Raw genomic sequence first — 22,817 nt, forward strand, 5'->3', positions numbered from 1 at the left:
AAGAAGACTAAAAGAAATCTATACTGAGCCACGTGAACCACGCAACGCGTGTATTGTCAGATGTTTTATTTATGAGTGACTTGAGCCCTTTTTCAGCCTGATTAAACCCTTTCCGGGCAACCTTGAGCACATCACGTCTGAGAAAACATGGAAATGACATTTCATTTATCTTCCAATGCGGTAGTTCTGACGCCGGAGGAATTCCTGACGATCCCTCTTCCGAGTGATATTGAATTTAACAGAGGAGTGACAAGTGACAACGTTTTGTGTTTTTGAATCTGTGAACTCATATGAGCCATACTCATTCAAGCTCTTTAGCGATGACGCAGCACGTTATAGCTCCCTTATTTTCTATAGGTTCTGGCACTGATGTGCGTTGACGTACAACGAGATTTCATACCATTTTTACGTAGTCTGTCGACGGACGTCAAAATGACTGAGCGTGACTGAACAAAGGGGCATGGCTCTAATAGTTTATAAGTATAATTAATCTAACTTATTGATTGGGTATTTTACTGACATTTTTACCCACCTTAAGGCATTAAATCTAAAATAGTGACGGAATAAAACAATTGAATTTATGATACATATGATTTTATTCATTATAATCATATTCTTGTGACTGAGAAAATCGATAACATTTTTATTATTTTTCTAAAAAAAAGAACGTTCAACATCCCCATACACCTATTTACACTTTGAATTACACGAATTACACTTTAAAAAGACTCAGAAACACCTTTTAATCCTGTAATGTAAAGTCAAATGGAATTAACTGTCACACTCTCATCTCGTCAATGGCTGCTTGTGGAAGGCTGGGGGGAGGCTTCCCCCTTCTGAGGGTAGCATGGGGCATTCCCCTCGCTCCTTCCCCCTCCCTAGGGGAGGATTGCGCCGCAGAACCGTTCGGTGGCTGGAATTTCTGCTGCCGCAACTCTTGCAAGGGCGGCGAGTTATTAAACTGGTTCAAATTCTTCGGCATAGTCGCATACCCTCCCACTTGAGGATAGCTCACATTTGGTAATCTAAAACTGCTGTTCCGACTACCTAGCTTACTCGGCAGCATCATATTATCTATACTAATCGACGGGCTCGGCGGGGACTTCGGCACGTTTAATGGCCCTTTGAAATTCAATCCCGACAAATGCGGTTCCGACATCATTTGCTTCTTGCGATTGTGTCGTTCCACGTCCACAACCAAACTCGGAGCATGGGTCGGGTCCATGTGATAATGTGAGTGCTTGCCCGATATCGTTTCGAAATGCTTCTCATTAAAACGCGTCTGTTTCGATCTTGACCTAGATTTGTCTCTTTGATAATACACACCGGCGAATATCAAGACGTTCAGTATAAGTAATGAACAGCCGATTGCAATTGTAACGCTTAGAGCTGTTGAATACGCGGCATAGCCGGCGGCTTCGAGATTAGCTAAAGTGTTATCTGTGGCATTAACTGTTTGGAGGTCTCTTCCATTTGGCAGGATAGTAGCGCAAGTGGCTAAGATAGTATCGACCGTTGTCAAAGCGGTGTCAGTATATACGGTTCCATTACGTCTGATTTGTTCGTTTTCGTTCCCAGTTCTTGCTAGTGGATCAGGTCTCACGATGCCTTCATATAGATCTTGCTCGTTGTGGTTTTTGAAGAGGTTGTGTCTGGCCGTAACGTCTTCCATCCCGGCGCGGTGGAGTTCAGGAACTAAGCGCAACCAGACGGACAGTTGGTGCGCTCGATAGTGATTCTTGAGCTTCGGTTTCATACCTGCGGACAAAGTTTCTGGTTACTCAGTACATAAAATAATTATTTGCACTTACAAACTACTAAAGTTTCTTATTGTGTGTTGATTTATTTATTTAAAATGTTCTTAATACTATATTTAACAATGGACTTTTATTTGACGAATATTGTTGCAAATATTACAGATGTTATTCGTTTAGATTTATTTCTGTGTTTTAGACGATAAGTGAGTTTTGTTCGCTCTACTTAGGGTATATACACTGAATCAATGATGTGACTATCCTACATACGATTTAATAATATACGATCGTACAGACAACAGCTCATCAATCTCCCCAAATTTGTCATTAACCTAAATTTACATACAGAAAATCTGAACACTAAATATAAATTTAGAAATTTATTTTCTCATCTTTGCATATGAGAGAAAGAGCACTTCACACCAGGCTTCTCGGCGTCACAAGCACGAATATAACTATGCCTACGCAACCATGAGAACAACTATTTTGTTAAGCATGCTACATATTCGTTCCAGCCCAGTAAGCCTCTCACTATAATTTTGTTACTAACAATTTCTGTACATTTTGAACATTAATTGATCACCTAGTTGTTGAGGCGTTCACAAGCGTTACGGCATATAATCGTTCGTATACGTAACACGCAATACTAAATTGATTTTATAAGTATATACAATTTATTAATTATATTACATACAAGCTGAAGGTGCGATGGTCTGGTTATGTACTTTTATATATTATTAGAAAAAAAAACATTGTAAGAAAAAAAAAAAAGGTAAGCCAATCTGGCATGATAGGGACCAACACTGTTCAAATGGGTTTCTTTCGGCATTTCTTCTCAGCAGTGGTCGTTCCGAAATGCCAGTAGTTTGTAGCTTGTGAGAAATAACTATAAATATAAAAATTGACGAGAAAAGGTGCCTGTAAAGGTCTAATTTCTGAATAAATGATTTGAATTTGAATTTGACGAACTGTCGGCCTTCGATAACGATTAGCAACAACTGGCGAGGAACAGAAGTGGTTGGAAACAAAGAGGGGAGGCTTTTGCCCAGCAGAGGGACCTGAGAGCTACATAAGAAAAAAAAAATTACATACTACTTTTTGACGGCATCTACGCTCACCTGAATTTCCCATGGAAATAAATCTTTTCCGAGTTAAGGAATTTTTCATATTATATAATTATGCAAAATTCTAACAAAACCGGTTGGCAAAATTTTAACAAAAGCTTTAAAAGATAACAAAAAAATAAACATATTTTTGCATTTGTTGTATTAGTTAAGACGAAATCAAAATCGTTTATTTCTTTAACAAGACTGGTATACGAGTATACGAGTACATTGTTTGTTTTATGTTCTATTAAAGTATCTATTAAAGTAAACCTGTATCAGAAAGTTATGCCCTTTCATAGCCAATAATATAAAGATTATTAGGGTCTGTGACAGCAAATAAATTATCGACAAGAGATGGTGTGGTCATCGGCGCGCGCATTAAAAATATACGATATTCATTTAATGTGTCCGTCGATTCGACTAAATTGGCTAGGGTTAAAGAGAACAAGAATTCCAGTCATAAATCTATAGTAATAGACAATTTATGAATATTTGAACTCAACATTAATATGACATGAGTTTAAAATTAAGAAATTAAGGGACAATCACGGCGCTAGCAATTTGTTACAAAATTTAATGACATTCGAAACTCTTAACTTAATTAAACAAATTAAGAGAATTGGATACAAGAACGCACGAACTTGTGTCATTAACAAAAATAATTTGATTATCTTCACCGTATGCGACGTTGAAAGGAGGGTATGTGTGTCTGTTTATACTATGCTCTATTAAAACTAATTGATGGAACCCTTACCCTTACATACAGGGCTCATCTCAGCAAAGTCAAAAAGAAAGTGTCCACTAGATGCAACAACTCCAACTCCAACTCCTTATCAAAGTTAACTCTCTAGTTGGTTTCGATTACTGGCTTATATAAAAAATGCTTGATATATAAATAATAATAGTAAGCCCTTCGTGCATGATAGGGACCAACACTGTTCAAATGAGTTTCTTTCAGCATTTCTTCTCAGCAGTGGTCGTTCCGAAATGCCAATAGTTTGTAGCTTGTGAGTAATTGCTATTTAATTTAAAAAAATACGTGAAAAATTGCCTGTGAAAGTCTTTTTTTTTTTTTACAGATAGAGCTGTTATTTATTTAATAATAATAATAATAATAAATTTCTTTATTTCAACCAAACAAGTAAACAAGAAACAAAAATAAAAACACATTTGTATAGTATATTGTTCCCTCTACCAATCGGCAACAGACCATCTCCGAACTAGACGTAAGTCTGTATCTCGGAGTCGGCTTGCCACCGGGTTGGCATGGGGAATATACGTATAGGTGCTAAAGGTAATTTAGGTAACAGATATAAAAGGCTGATTTACGAGTGATAACATTTTGTTTTAGATTTCCCAAACTAGAGCAATCTGTTTCTTTGGGAAATCTATTTATATTTAACAATTTAAAAATAAACGAATGACTAAGCTATAATAGTATGAATATATATATGGGTATATGTATATAATATATTTTTATGTGAGAATGTGGAGTGTTTCGTGTATATGAGTAAATAGTTTGTGAGTTAGGATGAGTGTGTTTGCATGAAAGGTTTATCAGTTTTTTTTTATTTATTTGTGTAATTATAAAATATAACAAAAGACCATCAAGTGCCATCAAGTAACATAAAAGTGCGAAAGGCAATAAAATCACAGTAGAAGATTTTCCGTTTGAGAGTAATCAAGGTTGGTCAGATATAATTGAACTCGTTTTTTACATAAGAACTTTGTGCACTGGTAAATATTTGTCTCTTTATTTATTTTATTGTACAATTTTGAGCTCAAGATTTTGAAGTTTCGTTTGGCTAAGGAGGTTCTATGTGGTAATATGGGACATACTTTATAGCGGTGTTGCATTCTACGATTTGAATTCAGATTAGGGTCATACACTACTTGGGAGTGCTTCCTTAATATTGTCTTTAGTACAAATAGCTGTCTCACTGTTAGTACTTTGGTGTCAGAATATAGTAGTGTAGTAGGGTGGCGATATGGTTTTCGTGTAATAACTTTGAGAACAGCTCTTTGCGCACGTTCGAGTGGAAGCATAGTTGTTTTTGGGGCTGAGCCCCAGATTCCGACACCATACATTATAAGAGACTGGCATAAGGCAAAATAGGTAGTTTTTAGTGTATCCAAATCTGCAACTTCACGGAGATTTTTAAAAACATATATGAATTTACGAATGCGTGAAGTTAGAGCCTTAATATGTGCTTTCCAGTCTAGTGTTCTGTCTAGGATAATGCCAAGGTATTTAGTAGTAGTAGCTGGAGTGATAGCAGAGCAAGTGCAGTTTGGAGTAATGTTTTGGCATGTATGAGCCTTTATAATGAAGTTGTCGGGTGCAGGCAAGGTCGCAGATTGTAGTCCAAAGGTCATATAGTTTGTTTTTGATAAGTTTAAGGTGAGTAAATTATCAGATAACCACGTCATTACCACTGAGAGAGCCAACTCTGCATGATTCTGTACCTCCGACCAAGTCTTGCCATGAACAAAAAGTGCTGTGTCATCGGCATAGGTAAAGACATTGCAGTGAGGAAGATTTAATTTGCAGAGTTCGTTAATATATATTATGAATAAAGTAGGGCCAAGGATGCTCCCTTGAGGGACACCTGTAGTAATGCATTCCTCCTCACTGGTATATTCATCGATCTTAACTGTCTGCGTCCGGTCAGATAAGTAGTCACGAAAAAGATCAAGCGCTATTCCTCTAACACCTACTGCTTCCAATTTAGAGATAAGTTTGGGGATCGAGACCGTGTCAAAGGCTTTTGACAAATCTAAGAACAAACCCAGGCATTTCTCTTTTTTCTCCAAGCAGACAACAATGTCATCAACCAAAGCTATCACAGCGTCTTCGGTGGATTTGCCTTCTCTAAATCCGAATTGGTTATTAGAAAGAATGTTGTTAGTATTTAAGAACTTTACTAGACGAGAATTTATGACTTTTTCTAGAATTTTAGACATAGCGGTAAGCACTGATATTGGGCGATAGTTTGAGACATCGTGTCTATCACCATTTTTAAAAACAGGGAAAACAATAGCTTTTTTAAAGGCTTTTGGGAATACTCCGGTTGAGAGTGACAGCTGACAAATATGTGTGAGTATAGGAACAAATACTGCCCTCGATGATTGGAGAATACGGGCAGAGATGTTGTCCCATCCAACAGCGCAATCCCGTCGCAAATTCATTATTAAGCTATCTATTTCATCACTATCAACATTGAAAAGCACAAAGGAATTGAGAGGAGATGTTAGTGTAGTCGACGTAGAATGACCTTTATTATTTTGTGATATCTTATTAGCTAAGTTTTTCCCTATTCCAACGAAAAATCTATTCACTTCATTTACAGAATTTATAGGGTCTGGTGAAGATTTCAGGAGATCTTTTGAGGTTTCAGGGGAAGGTGCGATATTTGTGATGTCTTTAATTGCTTTCCATTTGGATTTAGAATTTTTTCGCACTCAGGAGAAGATTTTTGTTGTACTCGTTCTTTAGTCCTTTCAAGAGTTTATTTAAATAATTTCTATATCTTGAGTATGTAATTTTTAGCGTCATATTATTTGGATCTCGTTTTAAACTCATATGCATTTTGTCCCGATTTTTCATGCAACGAATAAGCCCTGGGGTAATCCATGGCTTAAGATTTCTTTTACTGCGCGAAGGCATGTATTTTATAGTATTCTTATTTATAATGTCTGTAACCGAGGATATTAAAAGGTCTGTTGCGAAATTTGCATCATGAGACTGTGTGATACCCGTAAAATCAAACGAAGCCAGGTCATTTTTAATTTGCTCATAGTCAATTTTCGTACGTGTCCTTAGTCTAGTACATTTCGTTAATGAAGTTTGTAATGAGAGTAGCGACGGACAATGGTCTGTTATAAAAGATTCAATGACTATGGCAGTAGAGTTTAGTTTTGATTTTAGCATAATATGGTCTATGCACTTGTTCTGTCGTGTAAAATAAGTATATGTGGGTAATAGACCATGAGAAGCCATGAGATTTAAATAAGTGTCGGATTTATTATCTTTATTGTCCGGTTTTATGTCTATATTTATATCACCCACTAGGCAGATCGTTTTATAGGATTTAAGAGATATTAATAGATTGTCAATACAGCTAGAGAATACATCGGCATTTTTATAGGAAGGTGATCTATATAATGCGATAATAGCAATCTCTGTGCCAAATTTACATACAAGACAGTCTGCTTCTTTTACTATTGTGGGTTCAGAAACTTTACAGTCCAGGTTATTTCGTATATACATGACGACGCCAGCATTTTGATTGCCATTGTTAATAGTTTGATATGGCTTGTAATTTTTTAATTTAGGTAGATATGGAGTGATTGACAACCAGCATTCGGTTAATACAATAATATCGAATTGAATATTCATTGATGTTAAAAGGGTATCAAACTGATCAAAATTACAATTTATACTACAAATATTTATATGTATAATATTAATATTTTTATTATTAACATTTATGTATTTGACGCATTGATCGGGTGCACATATGTATGATTTGGATACATTTAGCGATTCCAGCTCCGAGGCAAGTGTATTTATATTTGTTGTCATGTTAAAATTGGTATTTTATTTAGGATAAAATTTGAGGACTGGAGCTTGGAATACGCTAAGTACCACTTAGAATTCAATAAAGAGATCCTGGACAAGTGAAGGTGACGCAGGTAGCAAAGCTTATCGAAACAATGAGTTATCATGTGAATAATAGACCTTTCGTATTTGTATGTGTTGAGAATTGTGTGTTTAATTTGTGATGTGTAGTACAAAAAGAGAAACTGTATATTTTTATAATGTGTATACCCGTAACAATAATGAAATAAAAATAATATGTAAGCAAAACAGAAACTATAAAATAACATACAAAAGTTAACTAAACATGCATTGTGCTCGTATCCTATCCTATAACATAAAAAGATTTGCCACAAACAGTTACAATATAGTCACTTTTTTGCCTGTAAGGAGTTTAGTGCTGCCTCAGAGTCGACACGAAGTGGTTTTGAAGTGGAATCCTTCTTGATAAAAATATTACCATTTCTGACCCAGCAGAACTGGTAATTATTATTTTTTGCAAATTCCCTGGCCATGTAGAACAATTTTCTGTCACTCCCAGCCAGATACTCCGATACAAATATAGGTGTTGGCCTGCCTTTAATACCTATTTGAGTGGTATTGAGTTTTTGGTCTCCATCACGGCTTGCATTATACTTGCGTGCGGCAGCCAATATTTCATTTTTCATCTGAACTGATTTCAATTCGGCCACTATGATCTTGTTTTTACCGGTGCGGTAAATATCACGGACTTCGGATGACTGAATATTGACTGCTAGTACTTTGCCTGTGTTGACTACGTGAGATGTGAGATGGGAAGGTGACTCATCCTGTTCGGCAGGAATATTCCTTATTTCTATGCAGGAGGAGCGGCTACTCTGTTGTAAGTTAGTTATTTTGTTTTCCAAGTTTAGAATATAATTATGTTGATCCTTTCTTTCTTCTTCCAGAGTTTGGATTCTTTTTCTCATGTCTTCGTTACTTTGTTTTAAGCTTTCTAAGCATATTTCAATCTGCGTATTCGTTTTCTGTATTTGCAGGTTCTGTTTTTTAATTTCTCCGACCTCCTCGATAAGTATGGTCATCATTGCTTGCTGGGTTAAGGAGCTCGTTTGCAAGGACTCCATAATTGCCCTCATTTCTCCGTTATGACAACTCATCTCTTCAGGTGGCGAGGAATTTCGTGGTCTTTTATAGCGAGTGGTTATGTTCTCAACTACTTCCGGACTGGCAGAGCTGAGCTGGAATAGGTCTGTATCAGATTTCGACATGTTGGGCGTCGTAGGTGGAGTTCTTTTTAGAGGCATTGGTTCTGATTTTATGCTTACTTCTCTAATTTTATAATTGATTTATTCAGTAAACGTCGGTTTTTTAAAAAAAAACTCGAAAGTGATACAATTATATGTTGAAGATACGTAAGCGTAATCACGGATCGAAAGCAGGAACGTAGTGATATAGGACCTATAGGAGTATAACTATACTCATTTAAAGCCTCACAGAGACAAACCAGGGCACTTAAGTATTTATCTCTTCTGTAATAGTTGATCTATGGTCACTCGATTTGCCGGTGACGTAGAATTAGCGATAAGCCACCGGCCACCGGACCGCACGCTATTATGACCCGAAAGTACCACACACAACCGCGAGGGTCGCTTGCACTTACGCGACGGGGTACCGCAACGAACGAGCTTAGCAGGTAGTAGTTAAGCGATGTTACTTGAGTGATTAGTTTAAACACTTTATATCACTGTAAACACAACAGAATCTTAGAACTGCCACTTGACAGGACACAATACAGCAACTCTCAGCAACTAAAGAACAATTTAGACTATTTGTTTTATTTACTATTCACGGAGCACATTGACAGCAGTAGTTACTTATTTGGCGTCAAAGACTAACTCCTAAGACTAAGTCTAATTTCTGAATGATTTGAATTTGAATTTAGATCAAGTATTTGAACACCACAGATAACTAGGCTGTGCACAAAAGTATATTGTTTGACATTAACAATTCTAAATTAAGTTTATCAAGTTGATCTAAAAATAAACGAAGACAATCAGCGTTATATCTTGAGACGAATGCAATGCTAATAAGCAGTTCGCGTCGAAACAGATGAATTCAGAATACAGACACATTCATTTTGTGCAAGTGTGTGCAAACAAACGCTCGCTTACAGATATAGTGTGGGATTTGTACGTGTGATATATGAAATTCGAGATGACAGGAGGAAAATTTCCGTTGTGAAATGGTCGCGAACACGACTAATGTAAAAAGATTCGTGTGGATATCTTTTGGGGTATTGTGACGCTTTTTTCGTGAAGTGGATCTATTGTTCACAGGATTAGATAGGTCTATTGTTCAGATGTTGTGTAAATGTGTTAGACGACATTTGAACGTATAAGGAACACATTGATATGTTTGAATATCAACCTTACGGTAATTGTTAATTTTTGCCATTAAAAATGAACGTTTGAGATTGGCATTGTCAATCTATTAAATGAACTTTCCTCTAGTTCAGTTGACATTACTTAAGAAATTTATATCTAATTTGCGTATTACCATATGTCTCAAATGAATATCAATGTAATAATCCAATTTAAGCTTTTGCCAATGAATGAATTACTTTAATACCCGGTCCTCACTGAACACAAATGCAATGATTTGACGAAAACCCTATGTGACCACACATAATACAAATTACGTTTTATATTGTCGCATAGAGCCGCGTCGTGCTGCCATGTCGCATTCGTAACTCAGTCAGGATACCGCCGGGTTAGACAAAACTAATATTTTCATACTTCTTTAATTGACGCATTCTACTTGAGGGAAAATACATTTTTTGTATGTACGTATGTACGTATGTACGTATGTACGTATGTTCGTATGTACGTAAAATCTTAACCTGCGTGCGCCGGCCCTACTGTTACATGCACATAATGTACTACAAAAATATAGGTTTTTAATAGATCCATAAAAAAGTCTGCGACACTATACATCTATCTTTTATAATTAAGAAAGAAAGAAAGAAAACATTTATTTGCCAATAACATGAGTACAAATAGACAAATTGATGTTAAAATGAATTAGACCTACACGTTTTACCGAATATAGGTATGCAAATATAAATAAATAAAGAGGTGCGTGCTATCCACTACAAATCCAAAACAAAAAAAGAATTATAATGTACTTATACTAGCCCTAAATTATATCCGAGTCTATCATTAAAGAAATCATTTAAAGTATAATAACATTTATCAGTTAATAAAGACTTGAGGTGCTTTTTAAATAGATTTAAATTTAAGCTTTTAAGTAGTTTTATTTAAGTATCTATATGGCATTTTATATGTAAATAGATAATGTAAATTACAAGGTGCATTTTGACAATTATTACTACACAAGCATATTAATCCTTATGATCAAAAGTTCTTTCATCATCAAGATAATTTCATGAAGATAAATTTTGTCCTTTCCAGCATATAAATTGGACGAATAGATTCTGAAATATCGTGGAATTAAAAAATATGCACGCCCAATTTTTTTATGTAGGTAGATACGGCGCGCGATGCCGTGTGAAGCCAAAAGACTGTAACTTTGAAAAAGGTGTTCTAAGATATTTGACAATATATCTTATATGTAAAAGAAAACTGTAAAAAATCTTTAACATTCGCGAAGTCTAGGTACGTACGCGGCGAGCGACTACGTTATAAACTTACCAATTTCCAAATACTTCTGGTGCGTGGAGTCGTATTCTTCCCAAACTGTTCCTCTGAATTTGTTTCTCTCCCTTGATGCTGGTAGTAATACTTCTTGCCTCGTATTATCGTTTGGATTCCTGTAAAAAAATATTTTTAAAATATTTTCCTTATATTGTAAGTTCCTATTGTTTCGTCTTACAATAGGACCACTATATAACCTCCCGTTTATGTCGTACGAGGCGACTAAGGGACAAATAGCGGTGGTGTCAAATGTATGTATTGAAATAATTTAGTAAATAACACTGTTGTATATTGTTACATGCTAAGGTGCATACTTATTTGAATCTCAGCAGTAAAGAAATCTCGACGAGTACTAAACTATAACAAAATCATTAAAATTATTCCGTAATGTGATATTCAGATACAAATACGACTTTAAATTCCAAATAATAAAGTTCAAATTCCTTCGATATGCTCGTTTAAACTCAACAGTACAAAGTTCTGAAGAATCTTCAGAAGCACGCGTATTGAAAAGCAGCCTTAACTGCATTGAGTCTAAGTACAAATTTGCTCAGATGTAGAGTATAATGGGGCTGTATTGTTTTATCATAGACCCGATTGAGAGGAAATTCGCTTCTGTGTCATTTTATTGCTTACTGATACGGTATACAATACAGTGTCGAGTTAAAATGTTTACACTCGTTAGTACAAATGTAAAGTTGATTTGGTATGCATTTATTCAACTGTTAACAATGAATTGACAAAAGTGTGACAGTTTTTCTTACTTTCTACTTTTTTTATACTTTGAAATTATATTATTATACACTACATGTTGACCGAGGCTTCGCTCCCGTAGGAATTTTGGGATAAATTATAGCAATAACCTATAGCAATCTTCAATATTGTACCTTTCTAATGGTGAAATAATTTTTGAAATCAATCGGTAGTTTCGGAGATTATCCACCTCAAACATACAAACTCAAAAACGCTTCCCTACCTCTTTATAATAATAGTACTTAGATTAATTGACAAAAAAAAACTAATAATACTTTTTATTACAAGCTTTTATTTAATTTCACCCGTCCCGAAGTTTGCTTGTCTGTCATTAATAGAATCTTGCAAGTGAGATTACTCCTACTTCCAGTTGGCCTACAGAGTTAAAAATTCCCACGTCGCTTCAGTTTTCAAGACTATGTATTATTATGATAATCATGACGTGATAGTGCACCCAGGATCGGCTCCTAACGAGGGAACTTCTCAACGGTTTAAAACACGGACATCGGTTTTGTGTTAGGCCTTAAGTGGCACAAGACAATAAAAGCTTGTGGCAAAAATGACATTTTTGTACAAAAAACTTGTTTTTGTTTAATATAGATAGCTTTTAGGCAACCTAAATAAAATCTGACACCAGTGTTAGCAAGAACACATTAGAAAATAAATAAATATGGAACATACCCAGATCTGGCAAAATTGGCCACAAAAAGCATCATACATTCAGACAGCGCCACTTCAGACTTCGTGTAGTTCTGGGGAAAGTGACCAAACCCATCGACTAATGGAACTCCGAACACATAAGGCAGTTCTTCTCCGTGCACAGCGCCTATTCTCTGCGAAGAAAATGAATATGCACATCTCTGGGAAATTTCCAGCAGTCTAATCGTTGAGATGCCCTTGAATCGAAAGGTTCGAAAACTACTTGTGACTAATGAGTTTGTTTACCAATCATAAAAGCTGGTCATGATTTAAAACCTCCAATGTATCACATTGAGAGAAACACACCGATGAGAAAAATATACCGATCCTATAAGAAACAGAATTGCACAGATTGAATCAGAAAAAGATCATTTTCCATCATGAACCGACCGGGGATCGAACCCGGGACCAACTCTCTCGATTCAGAGGCAAGCACCACTGGTCGTCATGTACGTTATAGCTATACTTATGTACATATCTCGCAATATATAAGAAAGTGTGGTTAGACCATGGCATATCAATATAATGTATCTTGCACCAAAAAGTTCTTGAAACTATGGAGCAGTATTACAGAAAACTTCACGCATTTATCAGCCTCGACGCTGTCGCGATAAAATTTGATAAGAAAACTTACTTGTGGATAGAAACCGTCTTTAGTCTGGTAATCAAACACGTAGAAAAATGTTTTAGTTGGCCTTCCAGGTCCTTCCTCGTCGCTCAAGGCAGGTTTAGGTCCACCGCTCAACAGATCCCCGCTCTGGACTAAGGGTGCGACATACTGCGCGTCAGACAACGCGGCCACGGTCGCGTCTCGAGTGTTTATCGGGTTCTGTAACAAAGCACTATGATAATGTATGGTAATGAGCGCAGAAACTTTTATGTTGTGGCCCGTTTTGTAGTTTTCTTGTTGCTTAACTAGGAATTTATTTCAAATTATAGTTTAATCCAAATACATTTGCTCTCAAATTTAGAAATGTCTTGAGGGATTTATATAAAATATAACAACGTCCTACTTGTACAATTTAGAAATGATTTATTACACTTCTTATCTGGCGCACTAAAGACTCGAGTTCGAGAAAAGGACATTATGAGAAAGGACATAAGTGAAGTGTATCGAAGTGAAGTGTAAGGAAAAAACATTTTGCGCCAAGACGGTTTTTTTAATAAAAGGACATTATGAGATAAGGATATTATGAGATAAGGACATTATGAGATAAGGACATTATGAGATAAGGATATTATGAGATAAGGATATTATGAGATAAGGACATTATGAGATAAGAACATTAGAAGATAAGGACATTATGAGAAAAATACATTAGGAGAAATTGACATTTTGATAAAGGAGGAGAAATAGAAATTGTAAGAAGCGGACATTTTGCGCCAAGACGTCAAGAATTATGTTGATTATGGAAACTAAAATTTATTTAGTATATTATCATCCGCGTACTTTTATCCATCTCTATGTTGGATCGGAACAGCACGTCAGTCAGTCTCCTATACGTTTCCCTGTCCGATGTCAACCGATCTGTTACATTTTAATAGCCATAGGTATCCTGCCAAACGCACCATCCATCTCTTCTTTTGTTCGTCTTTCCCTTATTTATTTTTCCATATAATTTCAAATCCATTACCCTTCTTACAACGTTGTTCTCCCCCTTCTAATAATGTGCTCATACCATCGAAGCTAATTACTTTCCAAGGTTTTATTCTAAACAAAAGTAAATGCGATGATAAAAGATTTTATGCGTGAAAATGTTTCAATATCTAAACAGCAAGTAATGTACCAATACAATGAGTTGCTTGAATATAAATAATTACACGTATGAAACTTTTTATTTGAGTTAGCAAAATTTCCCGTTTCGGGCCAAGGCCTAAATAAAGAAAGGCACCGGCGAGTCAGCGAAGCTACAAAGGATTATGATCTCTACTTAAAAGAGATAAGATATCGATTGCATAAAATATTCTATGGCAAACCAATTGAATCCAGTGATGTTGACCAAACGAATATTTGTGCGAACCCAAAGTCAAATTCAGGGACTTAATGGAGGGATTTGGTTTATAGAATACTATATATATAGAATAGAACGATTACCCAAATCATTCGGCAATGTTGCAAAGGAATATCAATTTTATAGCTATTAAGTTAAAGTTGTAAATTGTATTTGCCTCGGTTGAGAGTTTGGGCGATTCGTTCTACTTGGTTGAACAAACAAACCTCTACCGTTCTTTCCCAGTCGGTGTATTCGTTGATAATTGTGTAGAATATCTCACTCAAATGATACGTATAGGAATTTCGCACGTACGTTCTGAAATGATATAAAACTAGTTTTATATGAATTCTTATTCATTATTAGGAGGTCTTATTCATGAAATGGGACAAATTGAAATCAACAGAAATACATTTTTGGAATGAACCACACAACAACTTTCTTGGCACTATTAATCTTGCAATTTGGTTAATTATTATAATTATGTGTGATCTTGGGGGATACCTTTGCCGAGCATTGGAATGGTACATTAATGGAGTGGTTTGTAACCCTTTTATGTTTTCAGATTTACGATCCGGTACCGGATTCTCCTTCATCCTACGGCCGCACATTGAAGCTATTCCCTTTCACTAAGGTTTCTTGAAGTCTGGCTGGTTTGGAGGATTAAAGGACGAGGTCATAGTCTGACTTTTTTGTAACGAAGTAATTTTTGTTACCTTTCCTTACTAGTCTAGAATAAATGCTACAGGTTTTCCATTGCCTTCTCCATTTCAATTTTTAATCTGTACCATTCCAATGCTCGGCAAAGGTCTCCCCCAAGCTCATACATAATCATATTAATTAAACAGATTGCAAAACTCCTCACGATGTTTTCCTTCAACGAAAGCATGTCAGATGTGTATACAAACTTATTTGGCACGAGTAGGATTCGAACCTGGGACCTTTCGATCCACAGGCGGTCTTAGCCATTACACCACCTTAAAAACTTACCTTTAAACTTACCACCAAAAAAAAATTCTGAATCAAGTAAAAATAAAATGTTTGTTCTCTGGCAGAATTAATACTTGTCTATACCAAAATAACGAAATATTTGAGCGTCTCATTAATCATTTAATTTAAAACGATCTTAAATTTAATTACGAAATTTAAATTTAATTAAAAACGATCTTCAGTTTCAAGTGGTTGGCTTTTCGAAGAGTATTAAAGCTATTTATAATTTCAATGGAATTATATAAATATATAAAATAGTTTACAATAGAATTTGTACCTATTTCTTATAAAAAAAAAATATTCGTAACGCGAATTTAGTTATAAAATGGCCGATTATAGACGGTAGAATTTTATTTTTGCATGTTAGTAACAATCAAACCGCTTAACCGATATTGATGGTACAAAGTTAGACAAGACCTTATAAGTATGAGCTTTTAGTTAGCGGGAAAATTTGAAAAAGATTGGAACAAATTCACGGTTTGTCGGTGCTAGTCTTAAAATATTTGATTTCAAACTGACTAATAAATTTTTAGTTCTCAAATGATATAAACATATTATATAAAATATATTTCTTTACTAATAACTATTACCTAAACGAAAGCGAAGCGGTTTGAACTGGTGGTGGCCTAGTGGTTAAGACCACCTGTTATCGAAAGGTCGCAGGTTCCAATCAAACTCGGCTCACATGAGTTTGTATGCCAATCTGACTCATGTATTTTTATTGACCTCAACTTGCTTCCGGTAAAGGAAAACATAGTGGGAAGACCTGTACCAGTAGACAGTTTAGTTCACTAGTTTGTATATCCGACTGCCTGCTAATAGATGGCGGGCAGATAGTTAGTCGTAAAAAGTAATGTCACATGCCTTTAGGCGACTTGAATAAATTCTGTCACCAGTATTAGCAATAACACACACGATATAATGATGATTACTTGAACGATTATTTGTTATAATAAAAACAAAATTTACCCATAAAACACTTACCTTAGCATTCTGTCCCGTTTGTCCGGCTCAATGCCATTCTGCACGTCGTGACCCGAAAATTTCCACAAGGCTTCATTCGTCACCACTCCGAACAGCAAATCATACTTATTCTGAAACAACCTCCTCCCGCTATCACTTCTCTTCTTATGCACGTTCACATTCAAATTCATATTATTTAGCGGCCCGAAACTCGGGAAATCCCCAGTTGAATATAAAGTTAGAAAATCCTTTGCGAAATCCGTTTTTATAACAACACCGTCGACAGAAGGCCCAAATGCCGTTAAAAAGTTAGGCGGAGATATGTCGGCTGATAATAAATCTTCAATGGGCGCTTCGCGAAGGCAGTCGACGATAACTTCATGGTCTTTGGATAGGTCGTCTGGGATGTTGCAATTCATGTGTTTTGCTAGTTTTATTGAATAGTACACGGGATCATCAACTATCGCCCAGGAACTTAACGCTGAGCCTGATAACAATATCGATCTGTGGAATAGACCTGAAGAGAAAAAAAAATATTATAAAATAAATTCGTCGCTGTATGCCTTGAGTCGTTTGTCAGTTTGCTCGATCGGTGTTATCCTATAAGAGCACGTTCCCGTTGCTCAGTTGCGCTGCAATATCCTCCGTTACGTTAACATCCGTCGACGGATCCACGCAGAAGAACGTAAAAATTGTATGAAGTTTAGACATATTGACTCATGTCAATGGAGCACCACGGAGCTACAACGTGGTGCGTCATCGCAACGGAATAATGAGAACGTGCCCTCATGCCTATTGTTATCTCCTAAGTTCCCTATATTACGTTTGAGATGTAAAAGTTAATTAGAATAACTTCATTTAAATTCATTTGTTACATAGAAGTACAAAAATATGTGAGCCGCTTTACGAACCAATAGGGTAAAAGTGTCAAACTATTAGTATGTTCTCGTAATCATAATCAGACTTAGTATATATCGATCCAATAGGCAAAAATATCTCGTCACCTGAATGGTCTGACTAGGCACGCAAACTATTCCCAGAGTATCGTAGCAGAGGATATAGAGGGTGAAGCGGTGGTGTAATGGTTAAAACGCCCGCCTGTGGATCGAAAGGTCTCAGGTTCGTATCCTACTCGTGCCATATGAGTTTGTATACCAACCTAACTCATGTACAGTAGTTTTCATAGACTACCACTTGCTTTCGGTGAAGGAAAACATCGTGAGGAAAACTACATACTAGTGGACAGTTTAGTTCACTAGTGTGTATGCGACTACCTGCCACTAGATGGCGGTAAGTAGTCATAAAAGTCATGTCAGATTCCTTTAGACGACTTGAATAAAATCTGACACCGGTGTTAGCGATAACACACTCGATATTATTATTATTATAATTATAGCAGAGTGTAGTGTAAACTTTATAGTCACTACAATAATGTTTAGCTCGTTTAGCAAATCAATGCTTTATTTAATGTGATCAATCTAAAGTCTGACCACGACATCACTAAAACATCACTCCAGCATATGTTGTGTTAAGTTTGTGTTTGTAAAATGTTAGTTGGGTGTCTGTATATACACGAATGAACGTCTGTATAGAACGAATAGAAATGTTTGTTGGGTGTCTATACAGATGCTCAACTAACATTTTACAAACACAAACTTATAAGCATAACAATATAACTTATTACGTATATTCTATAAAACTAAGTACCAGGCATAACTGTTGGTGAAATCATGAGGAAGTTGATGCAAGCGGCACCCGAGCCGTGTCCCATTAGCGTGATGTTAGTTGGGTCGCCTCCAAACAGCGCAATGTTTTGTTGCACCCAATGCAATGCTGCAATTTGATCCATCAGGCCGTAGTTAGCCACGCGCGCCTTTAATTGTGGAGCTGGATTCGCGTTTAGGAAGCCTGCAATGATTTCTTATATTATTTATCAATTTATGTACACGTGAAACTTATGTTATAGATTACATTGACGACCTCCATGGCGTAATGGTCGCCACGCCCGCCCGCTATCTAGAGGTCTTGGGTTCGATTCCCAGCGCGGGCAAATATTTGTACCTGTGATCACAAATATTTGTCTGCTGTTCTGGGTATGTTGTGCCTGTTTCTGTGTTTGTGTCCATTTGACCCGCGATACAAGCTTAGTGCTTAGTTTGGGCCGTTGAGTGTTGTCCCTTTTTTTGTTTTTTATTTCTATGGTATAAAAACAACATAATAAAAATGAGTACAAGATTTCACATATTTCAAAAGAAATCTCTTCCACTAGACCCGTGAATGATGAGGCGGTACTAAGTGTTAGTGAAAGTCTTTAAAAAAGTAAAGGTACTCCCGCTAGACTGGCCAGTAAGAGTGCAAAAAGTAAAATAAAAAAAGAGCGTGAATTTGAAAAATAGAACAAATTATGATGCAATAAATATGTCAGTTCAATGACACAATTTAGATAAAATCAAATATTGTTAAATGTTTTACGTTACTTTGCACCTAAGTTATTTTTAAGAATTTAAGTTCAGTGAAACCAATACCCTTGTAAGTGTTCGTAACAGTGCAATATACTGTAATCCTTTTATAGAACAAAATAAGTGTTTTGTTATTATCATTATAATTCCTTCCTACTTCTCATTTTACATAATTTTCTGAAAGAAACAAACTATTAGTTCATACACTAAGAGGCAGACTAGCGTATTATATGGAATACACGTACATACAAATATTTAAAATAAATGCATAAAGAATTGAGCAAATCTACGATATGGCCACGACATATACATACATATATGAATAAGTATAATATATACTATGCACTAGACAGTGCAATAAAGTGTTCACTTATGTAAATATTGTTTCAAATAACTTTAAAACTAAATTTTATTATCTCTTTAACCTCTGTTGAAGAATCAAATTAAGAAGTTTTTAAAGGCTTATTTGTTTTGAATTTTGAAAGACTGAAACAAATTTAAAATAATGAGTTACAAAGGCAATAAATTAGTTATTGCATACACACGAATAAACAGAAACTGAATCAGAGGAAGCGCATTTATATTGCAATTTATTTCTCGTTCACAGAACCGCTCCAGTCTCATGGGGCAACTTTAAATTTAAACTTTTAAACCAGGTACAGTCAACAGCACATCATTCTAGCCAAGTTCATTGGAAATTCGCTGCTATGGCTATTTTCATTTATGTTATCTTGACATAGTTTTAAAGTCAAAATCTAATCAGGTCATGCTAATAATAATAATGGATTGTTATACAAACTAAACGTGTAAACAAAATTTCAGCTTCAAACTTGAGTTACAATTCCACCCGAGTCATAGGGAGATATCCAAATTGCAAGTTGAAAAAATTCTGTTACATATATTTCGTATAAAGTCTAGCTAACCAAAATAAAAGTTTGCAAAAGTAAAAGGTACATTTGAAAAACAACCGTTGCTAGACTCTCGGTGTTAATTTAATTCAAGAGTGCATCTTTTCAGGGCTAGCGGAACAGAACTAAATATACAGGATTGTAAATACGGAACAAATAGAACTGGAGAAAAAAGTCCAATACGAATGTTGAGGAAATTTGCTTGGGGCAAGTTTTTATGGCCTTATTTACAGTGTTATTGAGATGAAAAGATGTTAGACAACCAGGAAAGACTATTTACAATATAATATTTGGTCCTACTTTGAAGGCGGTTTGGAGTACCCTATCGGAGTTGATTCTTTTCCCTTGGAAGGAGTTATCCAAATTTCGAAAATAAATGGTAATCTGTTGAAGCAAGGTCCGGGCAGTACGGTGGAGTAAGCTCCTCTAATTTGGTAGCCGTCTGTTGTACAGTGTGTGGTTTAGCGTTGTCGTGAAGCAGTAGTGGCGTGGAGCGATTGACTAGCCTCGATTGTTTAGCAGCTAGCTTTTCCATCGTCTGGCCAGATTGAGAAAACTATAATGAATAACACCGGCACTAGTCCACCAAACGCTTACAAGTAACTTTTTTTGGGTCAATTTTCGTTTGGGGCAGGATTTGGCTCGCTGGCCAGGATCCAGCCATTGCGATGAGCGTTTCCGATTATCGTAGAGAATCCAATTTTCATCACAGGTAATAATTTGATTTAAAAACCCTTCATTATTGTCCCGGTTAAGTAATCCAGAACGAAAACGTTGGAACAAAAAACGCACTGTGTTTTCTTTTGCGACACAACCGTCATACACATCATTAACCCTACGTGCCGTTTCCGCAGCACTGGTGCCACGGTGGAACTCGTACTCGTAAATAACGCGACATTTCAAGTTTTCCATTTTGTAAATTGAGTGACGCAAACAGAAAAATCAGAAGAAAATAAAACAAATGACGGTTAACGAAACACAAATACATGTGTAAATAGCTGTATAAATTTGAATTTGGAATTCCTAACCAAACAGGAGAAATTTGTGATTAAAGTGGCCAGTACAACAAAACGCCAATTTCATATGTAAGGATCTAATATTTAATAGAAACCAAGTGTTTAGGTGTACGAAGCGGTGGTGGTGTAATGGTTAAGACGCCCGCCTGTGGATCGAAAGGTTCCAGGTTCGTATCCTACTTGTGCCACATGACTTTGTATACAAATCTGACTAATATATAGTAGTTTTCATCGACCACCACTTGCTTCTGGTGAAGAAAAACATCGTGAGGAAACCTGCACACTGGTTGATTATTATTAACTTGTGTGTGAAATGGAGACATGAAAAACACTCCATTAATGCCAAGAAAATTGTTGTGTGTGTTTCATTCCACGTAATAACCACGACCCTCAGCCATGAGGAATATGACTATGAAGAAGAAGTGTATGAGGAAACCTTACAATATCCAATAGAATTTATTTCAACATTTATGCAAATTAGGACGACTTCAGTGTGCTTGCCTCGGAACCGAGAGGTCCCGGGTTCGATCCCCGGTCGGATCATGATCTTTTTCTGATTGGCCCGGATCTTGGATGTATATCTATAGGTATATATGTATTTGTTATAAAATATAGTATAGTTGAGTTAGTATCCCATAACACAAGTCTCGAACTTACTTTGGGGCTAGCTTATTCTGTGTGATTTGTCCTAATATATTTATATATTTATTTATAATAATACATGATTACGCGCAATTATGTATATAATTTAATTTATATTTTCTATACATGTAATAAAACTATAAGTGGGCTATGTTTGTACATAGGAAATATTAAACAAATAATATTCGTTATTGGACTAATAGAAGCCAAAACATTGTTTATTTTATTTTTGTTCATTTGTATGTTTGTTTACGCATTACGCAAAAACTACTCCATGGAATATATCCTAAAATCTGGTATAGCTGTCATCGTTATATGTTTCTTAGAATCCGAGATGTTGACAATAATAATTTTATGTTTTAACATAGTGTTCTTAAAACAATTAGAACACAATTATGTGAGGTTAATGATGTAATAGAATTTGGAAACAGTGAAAGAAAGAAAGAAAACATTTATTTGCCAAAAACATGAGTACAAATAGTCAAAATGAACTAGACCTACACGTTTTACCGAATATAGGTATGCAAATATAAATAAATAAAGAGGAGCATGCTATCCACTACAAATAATAAAACAAAAAAAGAATTATAATGTACTTATACTAGCCCTAAATTCTATCCGAGTCTATCATTAAAGAAATCATTTAAAGTATAATAACATTTATCAGTTAATAAAGACTTGAGGTGCTTTTTAGTGGTAACTAGCTAACGCCTTGTCTTCTTCAGGAACTATAGGTATATAGTATACAATTTTAACATTTATAATATTGGTACGTATAAATTGTTCAAATAAACACATTTTGTAACGACTAGTGTACCGATATATAGTTGAAATAAAGATTGTATTGTATGTTATCACAATAGCATTTCTGAAGGACAATATTCATTTAATTTCATAGTGCAAGATTTGAAATAAGAAAACTGAACAAAATATACGAATATACTATTTTCACGGAACAAACTGATTTGTTCAAATGGAACTTGTAAAAAAGAAAAGTTTACCATTACGACTGTCTAAAAAGTTTGTTTAGAGCAAGTTTCGTCCCTTTTTTGCATAATTCGGTAAAATAACGTGACGAATTTTCTGATTGTTGTACAATTTAGTCATATCTTTAGTTATTTAAAAAAATATATATGTTGTAGTAAGTCGTGATATTGTCAAAATAGTTACAGACAAAAACTCAAAAGCATGTGGACTCAATATTTTTTAAGAAGTTCTTAATCTCATGTGGGTAATTTGTT

The 22,817-nt window shown here is 35.5% G+C and overlaps 1 protein-coding gene across 2 annotated transcripts in view; it reads right to left on the reverse strand.

Annotated features, from left to right (window-relative positions):
• Nucleotides 1-577: 577 nt before the first annotated feature.
• The window catches only part of LOC128670198 (neuroligin-4, Y-linked-like), a 76,092-nt gene continuing 53,852 nt past the window's right edge, over nucleotides 578-22,817 (reverse strand). The window contains exons 5-11 of one of the 2 annotated variants that reach the window (XM_053745670.2): nucleotides 18,259-18,459; nucleotides 16,573-17,068; nucleotides 14,832-14,916; nucleotides 13,242-13,436; nucleotides 12,590-12,741; nucleotides 11,153-11,271; nucleotides 578-1,758 (exon numbers count right to left, since the gene is read on the reverse strand). In XM_053745670.2, the coding sequence (XP_053601645.1) occupies nucleotides 779-1,758; nucleotides 11,153-11,271; nucleotides 12,590-12,741; nucleotides 13,242-13,436; nucleotides 14,832-14,916; nucleotides 16,573-17,068; nucleotides 18,259-18,459 (2,228 nt within the window). In that variant the 3' untranslated portion in view covers nucleotides 578-778. Of the gene's footprint in view, nucleotides 1,759-11,152; nucleotides 11,272-12,589; nucleotides 12,742-13,241; nucleotides 13,437-14,825; nucleotides 14,917-16,572; nucleotides 17,069-18,258; nucleotides 18,460-22,817 lie in introns of both variants that reach the window. The other variant, XM_053745669.2, reaches the window with a different exon arrangement.

The sequence above is a fragment of the Plodia interpunctella genome, chromosome 5, assembly GCF_027563975.2.
Source record: "Plodia interpunctella isolate USDA-ARS_2022_Savannah chromosome 5, ilPloInte3.2, whole genome shotgun sequence".
In the NCBI taxonomy this organism is placed as follows: Eukaryota; Metazoa; Arthropoda; class Insecta; order Lepidoptera; family Pyralidae; genus Plodia; species Plodia interpunctella.